Genomic DNA, 13,020 nt, shown 5'->3' on the forward strand with positions numbered 1-13,020 from the left:
TACGTTGCTTTGGCCTTTCAGAAATCTCGCTCTTCGTTGGCCGCAGGATTTATCCAATTTACCATGTATGCTCTGGTGTCCATCTTACCTGGCTGGCTATTGATTAAACATTATACTGCATTATGTCGACCATTTTGTTTGTCGCGATACCACTACATGCGTCCACCATTTTGCGCAGTCATGTTTTGACTGCCTGTCTGGTCTTTGAAGGGCGTAGTGCTATGTACCGGATCCTAAATAATCTTAACTAAACTATTGTGCAACGGAATATTACGAAATATTCTCGTTCTTCTTTGCCATGCTAGTTTTGAACGAAGAGACGTTTGTCATATAAAGGATCCTTTTAAAAACTGTTTTACATAAGTCTGATTGGGTTGAAACACGCAAAAGCGACTTAACCACTATCTGCAAGTAGTTATTTAACATAAAGTATTTCTGTATTTTATGTGATACCTATCTATTCGTGTTGTTTTTTTTTTACAATGTAAACGTTTTGTGATAATTTTTATAAATGTTCCTTTTACATCATCATTGCTTTGAATTCGTCTTATTATTCTGGGTTGGCGTTGTATCTAAACGTATATTTTCTTATTCTGCAAAACATCTTTGCTTAATTTGATAACAAAATATTTTAATGAAAACTACTTTTACACATTAGTCATTTTTAATTTAATTAATTTACAAAATATGCTTTTAGTATAACATTGTTGTCTTGTATTTGTACTTAATATTTAACTATTATTTTTAAAATGTATGTTCATTTTAAATATATGATACTGTAATTGTCGAAACCCAAATACATAATACGCCCGTTAAATTCACAATATCCAATATCGTAATATTTGAGTATACTGTAGAACAAATTAAACAATAATAATACAGGTTAACACCCTACCAAATGAAGCAATTATCCCTCTAAAACACTATTGGTTCTTCACTCTCGTGGTCCATTGATAACCCTCGCTTTTCCCTTAATAATGTGACTAAATGACGCAAACGCTTCATAAATCAAGTGTATTCGGGTCAAGCCAGTACGCCATTTGGGTGACATCGAGGGGTTACAGATTACATAATTGTAAGGGGAGTGATTATAACACTCGAATTAAATTAGGCTCAACAAGTTAGAAGCCCTTCGCTTCTGCGAGAGCAACAGAACCGCACGGGTCGGAATGAGGACGTATCCGGTTACATTTTCAGTTAACATATCCTCCATTCCCCTTTTCATCGCTCGCCAATAGGCTATGTTTATTCACGTTTTGGGATTATCATCACTTTATAATAGACATTGTTATAACTATATAATATGATTTTGTAATTTATCTACATTCAAGTACTGTATTATACAGAGCTATAAAATATATGCTAAACAAGCTTAGTAGCAAAAATATGACGGTGATGCATTGCAAACACGAACAAACTTCGCCTGTTGTGTTGTTTCACGAACGTTGATGAGAGCTTAGGAATTCACGAGGATTATGGCGGAACGCAAATTGTACAAAGATTAATCATGTTCAGAATGTTTTGTAGAAGCGGACTTAATAAACGGTACCTAAATAAACTGAGCTCAAATATATTCTCTGGAAAGATATCATAAATAAGATACGGCACACAGCTATCTCACTAATGAGTGCAGCTCGTAAAGAGGACGTCAAAGCTACTATATATCTAGATAGATAGATAGGTATATCTAGATGCCGTGTTGAATGGCCCCGTATTTCTGCATCAGCACACCACCGTATTTACTTTTAAAAAACTCTTACCTCGTTACGTTACGTGCAGTACTCCCAACGGTAGTAAATTTGCTTTCTGCTCTCCCCTCGCGGTTTTAAAGCCAGACTTTAAATATTTTATCAGTTTTCCTGTCGTATCGTGTGGCGCCGTAGGGACTGTCGCCCGCCCTACAGTTGTAATTGCGTCGTTGATATGTTTATATTCGATTTTCCGTGAAAAGCTTTTTCACTTGAATATTTTATGTTTAACTTCATTGTTTTCCCAAACATTAATTTCATTTAGCTTTACGTCAGTTTAATACACCGGGTTACTGATATGGGAGAAGCGACGACTGTGGAGACAGTATATCAGTTCAGGCCCAATCTAAATTAGAGAATTTGATTTTTTTACTGATTTCTCTGAGAATAGAAGTTGGAATCATAAGTATGTGTGAAGCTACATGGCTAACCATTGCACCTCTTCGAGCTGTTATATGCTTTAATCTGTTTAAAGTTGTATTTTCCAGTAAAATCTAAACTGCAACTATTGTCCAGTTCCCTTCTACAATTTCTTCCGAAATTATATCATTTTGTTTAGATTTAGTTAATAAAAAACAATCATTTTTTAAAGTTGTCTTTGAAATAGATATTTAAAACATAAATTCTTATCTATTCAATTCTAAGTTAGAAATTTCTCTCATTAAGTTAAAATAACGTCGTTTGCGGTTGACGTCTGCGGTTATGTAAACGGCTGGGTCTTGAATAAAGGTGATTACACGACATTGAAAGACTTTGTATAGTAATGAAATTATTGGATTTGAAAACGATTATCTACTATTATGACTGACCGGACGCTAATACGAAATCGATATTATAGCCGTATAGCTTTTTCGTAATCCCATAATATATGTTCAAGGTCTTAACCTTAGGTCAAGAGCAGTACTAATCTTCTAGAATTTTACTACCGATGGGAATTTAAAGCTTCTCAATTTTAATTTGTATGTATTATTACTGTTTCTTCTTTGTTACGCAACTATTTTACCTATTCTGAATCAGTTTTCATAAATCTTTTACAATTAATAGAAAATAATATATAAATATAATATATATATTAATTTTTTTATATTAATTTTTTATTTTTATTTTTCTTTTCTTATCTATTTATATCTCTTGTGTTCATCTCATATTATTTGTGTGACGATGAAGGCTAGTTTTTTTTTTTTTTTTTGTAATTTAACTGCTTATTGCGAGTCAACATTACACGATTCTGTGTTCCAATTTCAAATATTTTCAAACGACGAATATGTCTACCAAACATCTTATCGTTCGTCGCAGTCGCTGTATTTTGCGAAGCAAACTAATACAGTATCACACAATCACACTATTTGCCTGGTTCTTGAGCTAACATACACATCGGGCACAACCCAGAGCTAATTTAGAAAAATTCGTCACCTAAATTAGCCCGACCAAGATACGAACCCGGAACCTCATCACGCAAAGCAATATGCCTACCGCTGTGTCACAGCGCTCGTAAAAATCTACTTGTAATTCCTTTAATATGGGCTAGCGCAATGTCAATTGCGTCTCCGCATCGTCTGCCGTGTAAACTGGGGCTTAGGCTCGCCGTGAGAGATTATCCGTATTTGCGGGAAATATCCTCGGCGCGCCGGCATTCCGCTCACGTAGCGGCCTCTCATCTCGCACTGTCGTGCCGTCACGTTATTACCTCGCAACTATTGCCCCGCCGACAGTTACCCCGTACACTCGATCCGCAATAATGATATATTTAGGAAAGGAGAGGGTATCATAAATTCTTTTTTCATTTGTATTAAGATTTATGATAGCTGTGTGCGTAACTTTACGGGTATCTACGTGGTAATCGAGACTAAATTTGTAAGACATAATTATCATAATGGTAAACAATGGCAATAATTTTACTGTTTCTAGATATCGAATTAACAAAGACCTCTACGTTCTACGCGTCTTTATATTATATTGCGTCTTTATATCTCTTCTCATACAACTTTATGATGTTCATGCACCAGTTCGTCGAGTCAGACTCAAGCATCTTCCTGCTCCTTGGCTCACTGATGATATTCGCCAGCTTCGAGAAAAAAAGAACCGAGCCAAGGCATGTTATAAAAATGACCCTGCCAATTCAAGAAAACGGGATAGATATCATCGTGTGAGGAATCATTGCAACATGATGTGTAGAGATGCACGGCGGCACCATATTCATCAGTCCGTTGAAAATGAAGACCAAGCTAAAGTTTGGAAATTTCTTAATTCAATGGGAGTTGGCAAATCTCGAAATACAAACATTTCTAATGATCTTGATCTTGACATGATCAACAGTCATTTTTCTTCTTCCTCCTGTCTTGACAATGAAGTCAAAACTAATACTATAAATTATCTTTCTTCTTTATCCACTCCCAGTCACACTCCTTTTGTCTTTAATCGATTTACCGACTGTGATGTTAAGAGAGCTACATTATCCATTACCTCTAATGCTATCGGAGCTGACGGTATTAGCCGTAAAATGATCATTCCTTTGTTAGATCTCCTTATTCCCATTATATCCAGTATCCTTAATTTTTCCATTTCTTCTGGTTCTTTCCCTCAATGTTGGAAAGATGCCCACATCGTCCCCATACCAAAAAAAGCTAACCCATCTTCCTTTAGTGATTATCGACCTATTTCATTACTCCCTTTCCTATCTAAAGTACTTGAACGATTAATTCATTGGCAATTGAGTTCTTTTATTTCAGTAAACAGCCTTCATAACATCCTTCAATCTGGTTTTCGTCCTGGTCATAGCACGGCTACAGCTCTAGTCAAGATTTCTGATGACATCAGATTTGGTATGGAAAATCGGCAACTTACTGTGCTAACATTATTGGACTTCAGTAATGCTTTTAATACTGTCGATTTTGATGTCCTGCTTGGAGTCCTCAGCTCTCTTAACATATCTCCAGCGGTAATTGATTGGTTTCACAATTACCTGTATGGACGTCGGCAACGTATTAAGATTGAACAAAACACTTCATCGTGGTGTGACACTATGGCCGGCGTACCGCAGGGTGGTGTGCTGTCACCTCTTTTATTTGCCATCTTCATCAGCTCGATAACTCTAGAAATATCTTCTTTCTACCACATGTATGCAGATGATTTGCAAATATATTCACAGACTGCTTTTGATAACCTTGCTCAAGCTATAAACCAAACTAACCATGACTTGAGGCGGATTCTGGAATGGAGTAGGTGCTTTGGCATTCGGATTAATCCAGATAAAACGCAAACGATTATTATTGGTAGCCCCGCTTACATATCCAAGTTAGATATATCTAAATTACCTTCAGTGGAGTGTAATGGTGTTTGTGTCCCTTTTAGTGAATCTGTCAAGAATCTTGGTATTTACTTTGATTCCACTCTATCTTGGAGGTACCAAGTGACCGAGGTTAGCAGGAAGATGTTCGCTGCTTCTGCGTCGCTTCGAAGACTTAGAAACTTTCTACCTACAGCCACTAAAATTTCCCTAGCTCAATCCCTCCTACTCCCTATCCTTGACTATGCAGATGTCGCTTATCCAGATCTAAATATTGATATGCTAAATAAATTAGAACGATTTCAAAACCTCTGCATACGATTTGTTTTTGGTCTGCGCAAATTTGATCATGTATCGCACTATCGCTCTCAGCTTAAGTGGCTTCCCATACGCCGGCGAAGAGATTTACATACCCTCTCTTTGTTACATAATATTCTTTTTAACCCTGGTGCACCTGCCTATCTTAAAGAACGTTTTAAATTCATCTCCTCTACCCATACTTTAACATTACGTTCTTCCGAAAACCTTTCCCTTATGACACCTGCTCATTCCACTAAATTTTATCACAATTCCTTCACTGTTTCTAGCATTAGGTTATGGAATTCATTGCCTGTTGTTATTAGAAGTACAAAATCCATTGATTCTTTCAAACGACAAGTGAAAGATTATCTTTTCTCTATCTGATTTTTCTTCATTTAAAAAATTGGCATTCTTTATTTATGTATTTATATAATTATTTATTTTATGATAGTTTGTTTTCCTTGTGCCTATAATTATTAATATGTATCTTAGCATTGGGTACATATTTGACATATATGCATGGGATAGGTATATGTATGTGTGTATGTATATATATATGTGTATGTATATGTATGCGTGTGTATGTGTATGTATATATTTGTATGTGTATATGTATGTATATATGTATATAATTTTTATATATTTTTAATTTGCAAAAGATGCTTTTTTTAATTATAAAGCACTATTATACCTACTTGTACAACAATTAGTCCATTACCTTAAGGTTGTCTTGAAAAGACTGCTCTCAGCAATAAGACCGCCTTACTGTACTTATACAATCGTATCGTTATGTTTGTAAATTGTCTTGTTTATTTCCTATATTGTATAATGCAAATAAAGTATACTCATTCATTCATTGCTGAAATTTCAAGCTCTACTCGGATGATTCTAATTAGATAAAATTAGATGAGTTTTTTGCGGGCTCTTCTCGACAGATGATAATTTTCCAAACCCTGTTGTAGATTTCGAAAAATGCTTGTAAACATGTGTATTTGAATTTATCTTTATCCGAGCAGTAAGTGCTTTATATTATTCTCAATTTCGTGTATAATATAGTATGTATCATATATGTGTAAGTATATTTGTTATTCATATATATTTATTCGTTTATATATGTAATTTTAGTATGTATGTATATCAATAATTACTAGTACCACATTCGAGTATTCTGACACTTCCCTATGCTTGACTGGGAGAGAATGCTTTTAGCATTAAGTCCGCCATGTACACATATTTGTATTAAATAAAAAAAAAAATAAAGATGATTTGGATTTGAAAACCTAAACCAGTGTTAAAATTGAACTAACTAATAGCAATCTCTTTATCATTCCATGACCTTTTCAGCTTTTTTCTCATTATAACGTTATAGTCCGACTACAGATGTGAATTCTAAAAATGACTGATTTGTATTCTGTAGGTTATTTCTATCCAGTCTGGCTAATTTTCTCGAAAAAACTTTTATCGACTTACTAACTTTTCGCCCCACACAATTTATGTAGAAGTAATTAACAACTTTCTATAGCAGTTAGTTCTGTCGTCAATTGCCAGGCGTATATATATGTACCAGTAACATGGTAACAAAAGTATCATTCGAAATCGATTCCAAACGATTCAGGTGGTCACGCGAGCATCGGTCATCGATTGCTGTTGATTCATTAGGTAACTCGGCGCGCTCTTCAAATAAACATTAGTGGGGCCCGGTCGAAGTGACCCCCCGTAATCGTTTTTCGATTTCTGATATTGACTACTTTCGTTAGTATTGGTTATAACCATTTAAGTTTTCGTTTTACAAAAAAAAAAATACGGGTACATTTGTTTACTATTTAGTTCTTTTTTTAAACGGATTCAAATGGTAGCACGTTCTGAACTTGCATATATTTTTTTGTCTATATAACTAAAAATGTTATTCGATATTGTCGTTAATTCTGATTTAATTTTCTCAATTCTTTTTTTCAATTAATGGGGGGTTCTTTCTATTGTTGTAGCTTCCCGTGTTTATTTTTTTTTTTTGATAATTTCCCTTTTTTTTTTTTGAGCAAAACACTGCTTGTTTCTGAGCCAAATCGACTTATTTACAATCTGAAGTGAAACGTCTAACAAACTTCTCGTCGATCATCACTGTTTTTGTATACACGTTTGAAATCGTTGTTTTGTGGAGAAAAACGTATTAGTACCTGGTAGTATGTGGTAAATTAAAATATCATATTTACTTTTTAAATACCTTATCAAGGCAACACGATGGAATAAAGGTTATACTTCCGAACGGGCAGCGGTGGCATCCGTCACTTCGGACTCCGCTGACGTCCCGTTTCTGTTTAGCTCACCGGCGGTCGGCGCCAGTCAAGAAACCAGTCGGCAAACCTAGGACTAAGCAACCCAAGAAAGTCAAATTCATAAGTAAGTTGGGCTCTAAACAGTAGTGTTAATTTATAGTTAAGTACGTTATGAATTGTCAACGTAGCCATTTGTTTCTTGTAGAGGTTTTACAATAGAGAAATGCGATAGCAACAACTGAATTGTATTTAAACAATCTTTGTAATCGTGCACTTGCATTATTGTATGTACATGTATTTATAGATTATTTCTTTTTAATTTATTTAAAAGAAATCCTGAAAGCAATGTTTGCCAGGGTCCACTTTTCCTCTTAAAGCTATAAGGCTGGTAAAAAGTCGATTAAATAACACTAGACAAATGAGAAAATGGTCATTCATATAAAATTTATAAACATAATACATAGCTTTCTAAATTAATCTAAACTGATATAAAGAGGAAAGATTTAAATTTTTCATTTGTAATGGATAAACTAAAAAATAATTAACAAATTACATTATCTATAGAAAAACTACATTATCTGCAAATAACATGAACTATATTTCGTTAAAAAAAAAAAACCGTGCGAAGCCGTAGTGGGTCGCCTAGTACTTGATACAACAAATTCCCAACCACCCAACGCCAGCAACGAACTAAATGCCTTAATTAAGACACTTTTCGAAGGTCGCCCATGACAGCTAATATACATCCAAGGTGGAATAATTCAAGATCTAACGCATTTTCGTTCATATCTACGAGATGCTCAAAAAATAATGTTGCTCAGCAAAGCACATAAGATGACGGTATTAGTGTTACCTGAGCTGCAAGTATGTAATGCCAAGAAGACAGTATCTCAAGTCCATTTTTACTGCATCCTTCATTCAAATTCTAAATACTGCAAATATCTACTTATGTTATCTTTATTGTTCTGTGAATGTTTTGTCCCTGTTAACCCATTTTCTAAAGATACATTGCAGCATTTGCGGCTCTTAATCTCATCTGGTTTATGTTTTGTAGCCTCTAGGTATTGTGTCGAAAAACAGGTTAAGAGGCCTCGACGCTAGGTTAGGAATGGTGAGGAAATAGCTGTCTTCATAAAAACTCAAGTTTTCTGCTTCCCACTGCACCGATATAATGATGCTATTTCTTTATACATTTCTCGTGAATTCATTTTTATATATACAATGTTAGCTGATGTTATATTTACAGGGTGTAATAGTAAATGCAAGTGAATTTTTTTCCCAGAAAAAAATTAAACTTGATTGAAAAACGACTAACAAATTTAGAATCACCTTTTTATATTTTTATTGCACTAAAACATACAGTATTAATAACAATAAGTAATAATATAAGCAAAGGTGAATTTAAATTACTCGACAACTGATCGCGTAGTGGTTAGTATGGGAGAATCAGTATTTGTCGTTTTTCAATTCGGATTTAGAATTTCTTCAAAGAAATAACAACAATCTTTGAAGGAAACTTTTATTAGCGTACTTTAAAGTATATTGTAGGAATGCGTGCACATTCCTACAATATACTTTAAAGTACGCTAATGATTTTAAACTTTTCTAGTATCCAATAACAATTTTTATTGTCCAATTGAATACAGCAATATCGGTTTAAAAATATACACACAGATGCGCAGTATGGTTTATTTTATTGTTCATGAATACGAACAACAGAAACGTGAAAGAAAAATAAAAATTGCTCTGATAAATGTTCTCGCTTATTAAAATAAAAATTTATTAATTAAGAGCGTCGTAACTCACAGACGTCTCCGCGTTACAGTACTCTTTCAGGCTTATTTTATTCTCAACCAACACTTGTTGGTTTATTTTATTACAGTCCTTTTGTATTGCTAGCAGTTTCTGCGCTATCGTCCGCTTGACTGCGAAACTTCAAGCGTCAAGAAGTGACAAATTAATAAACGAATTCCTTTCACATCTATGTATACTATTATATAAAAGAAAACTTTGATTTTTTCGTGTGTTTGTAATGGATAAACTTAAAAAAGTACTTATTCGATTTTAAAAAATTTGCCACCTATAGAAAGCTAAATTATCAGCGAGCAATATATGTTATATATTATTTTCAAAAACTTTAAGACATTTCTACGAAAATTACAATAATATAACCCATAATGTATTAAAAAAAAAAACTTGCCTACAGCCATTGTAAAATACTAATTTAATTTTTAATCTATTTACTCGTGCTAAGTCGGAGCGAAACGATAGTTTGTTTATCACATATATATCTCTATATGTATTGTATTTAAAAAATGAACAGAGTTTCGTGCCTCCAGTCGAACTGTTTATAATTACTCTTTTCCATCCAAAGGTGGCTTGGAAGAGATCGCTCTTAGCGATAAGGTCGTCCGCTGTTTTCTCAATGTAATATTTTCTTGTAATTGTTTGTATTTATAATAAGTTTACTATTATAATCTAAAGAGTATCTATCTATCTATCTATACAGGCTTAGTCACGACGAGTCAGAGACGATCACAACCTGATGCGCAGTAACTGTACGATTTCCTTGTGACTCATCCACCGGGAGGGTTGCCTCCCCCTCCCGACTCCCTAATAAACAATGGTGAATTCCTCCCGTCTTTCCGCGAGTTTAACGCCCCCGACCTTGAGCGAAAAATGGGCCCCGTTGCATTTTTAAAATTCCGACGCCGATGACTGGGGGTTAATTAAACAGCGTTTAACTGAACCCATAACCGGGGTGTTAATTATTGTTTGCGACACGTAGTCTGAGCGGCTGTAAGCAGTTGATTATACGCCAGGAATTATAATTAGGTAGCCAAATTTACGACTTTACGCGTAATTACGATAGCGCCGTAGGGAATGCGGGGGGTATAAAGAAGTCTACGTTTGATTAGTTACCGCTAATGGTGAATATTCAATGGATGATAATGGAATGGTAACCCCGCTTGCGCTAACGGTATACACTGGCGGGCTGAGGGAGGGGTGACAGGTGAGAATGAAAAGGCAGGTCAGTTAGCCCATCGTGATGAATACACTTGGGATTTAGCACCATGGTTTCTAGGGGAGATAATAGTGAATGTTAGTCACAGAGGCACAGGTAAGCAGGCACCACCGGCCTACATGGCTATGTCTGCTTACTATCAAACGGGTCGTATGCTTGATGGCAAAATGCAAAATGTTAACGAAAACATCATTGATATAAAAAAGACCTCAAGATTCACAGTCTCATATAATGTTACATTAAAAATTTAATTTCACTTCAATACATTTTATTCTAAATACCTATCATAGTACAAAACATGAGTGGAAATAATTACTTAATGATAAATTAGAAACTTCTTGTTTTAACACTCTAAGTACTTAAATGCTAATTAAAATTTTTTTTAAGAATATTGCTGCACGTTTGACTATAAATGTTTTAGGGTTAAAAGAAGTAAAAGGAACAATTTGGTTAAATACGCTCTATTTTCAGTGCTGTTTCTCCATCTCTGATTGTATATCTAGGATGTACTTGTCTCAATGTGAAAATCCACACAATTTTCTGATATCGTGTGTAATTAAATAGATAGATAGATACTCTTTATTGTTTCCTCCAGAAGATTACAATAGTAAACTTATTATAAATATAAACAATTACAAGAAATAATCACAATGAGAAAATATTTGGCGACCTTATTGCTAAGAGCGATCTCTTCCAGCCAACCTTTGAGTGGAGAGGAGTAGTTATAAACAATTTGGTGAGAGGCACGATGAAAAATTCTGTTAGTTCTAAATACGGGAGATGTGATACATATAATAATATAAATATTATGCCTACTCATTATTATATATATAATTTTCTTTAAATAGGATTGTATTTATGAGTACTGTCTTACTCTTTCCAGCTATAGTAGTGTCTTTCTCCTACTTTCCACTTTCTCTCTCCCATTCTCTACTTTCTCTCTCCTACTCTCTGTTTTTGCTATAATGTATACGCAAATAAATCATTGCTGATATTTGTTCACAGCTACCGAAATCCGTTGCCAAGAGATGTCCAAGGGCGGGCTGGCGTACGAGGTGATCCTCGCGGAGCCAATCGGCGTGCCGGTGCCGCGCCGCGCCGACTCGCCAACAGAGAAGACGCCCTCTGTCGAGGAGATTCAAGAGAAACTGAAGGCGGCTGAGGAAAGGAGACGTGTAAGTTGTTTATAGTTGAAGTATTATAGTGTGGGGAAGAGGATCGATAGTAACGGAATCTGGCGACACCATTATTAACAATATTAATGTACCATGTCTTTTTCAAGGATGATAATGGAACGGTAACCCCGCCTGCACTAACGGCATACGCAATCGGGGCACCAGTGAGGGATTATAGGTGAGAATGAAAAGGCAGGTCAGTTAACCCGTCGTTATGAATACACCTGGAATTCAACATGATGGTTCCAGGCGGGACCACGTGGAGGTCGACCTGATAGGGTGTATTGCTGGCAATGGATCAGTTGGACCCCATTACTAACAATCTCTTTCCTCCCTGACAGGGTATATTGCTAGCAATATATAGCCGCCTCATACAACCGCCACGGGAAAGGAAGGGGTGGCCAATTCTATGCCAGAATAACACGGCAATATCTATTACAATAAAAATATTGGAATAGGTAACTGAAAGCATTTCATATGCTGGAACTTTACAGAGCCTGGAGGCGAGCAAGATGGCGGCGATCGCGTCAAAGATGGCCAAGATCGAGGAGGCGTCGCGCATCCGCAGCGAGCAGACCAACAACTTCATCTCGACCACGAAGGAGGCGCTCGACGCCAAGATGGAGAACCACGAGGAGAAACGCGAGGCGTACATCAACGAGCTGCGCGCCCGGCTCAAGGACCACCTTGAGGGCGTCGAGAAGACCAGGTGGGCAAATAAAATGAAACAATGTTTATTAGCGAACCTTAGCTTAATTTACAGTTTTCTTTTTAGGATTGAGAATAACTACATTAATGACAAAGAGACTGTGTTGCAGTTATTTTTTTTTATGGATGATAATGAAATGGTAACCCCACCCGCGCTATCGGTATACACCGGCGGGGCACCAGTAAAGGATGATAGCTGAGGATGAAGTAGGTCAGTATATAGGTCAATAGGTAGGTCAGATGGGCTACATCGTGACGAATTCAACAAGAATTGTTCACGATGGTTTCCAGGGGGGACCACATGGAGGTCGACCTAATAACGCACATTACTAGCAATGGGGCTGTCAAACTCCATTGCTAACAATTCCTTTCCCCCCCTGTGTTGCAGCTATTAACGCCCGCTCTATAACATGGGATACAAAATGTTAATGACAATAACATAAAAGAAAATTAACAAGAATAAAATCATCGATGTTGTTTGTGTATGTTTGCGTGTGTGCGTGCA

At 35.9% G+C, this 13,020-nt stretch overlaps 1 protein-coding gene across 3 annotated transcripts in view; it reads left to right on the forward strand.

Moving 5' to 3' along the window:
• Positions 1-13,020, forward strand: part of LOC113516663 (inner centromere protein B) — a 50,794-nt gene that overhangs the window by 28,039 nt on the left and 9,735 nt on the right. For 2 of the 3 annotated variants that reach the window (XM_026901119.3, XM_031907746.2), the window contains exons 2-4: positions 7,654-7,731; positions 11,638-11,807; positions 12,302-12,516. In XM_026901119.3, coding sequence (XP_026756920.3) covers positions 7,654-7,731; positions 11,638-11,807; positions 12,302-12,516 — 463 coding nt within the window. The remainder of the gene's footprint in view (positions 1-7,653; positions 7,732-11,637; positions 11,808-12,301; positions 12,517-13,020) is intronic. The other variant, XM_052901860.1, reaches the window with a different exon arrangement.

Source organism: Galleria mellonella, unplaced genomic scaffold (genome assembly GCF_026898425.1).
Source record: "Galleria mellonella isolate WM207_F2 unplaced genomic scaffold, CSIRO_AGI_GalMel_v1 utg83, whole genome shotgun sequence".
Lineage (NCBI taxonomy): Eukaryota > Metazoa > Arthropoda > Insecta > Lepidoptera > Pyralidae > Galleria > Galleria mellonella.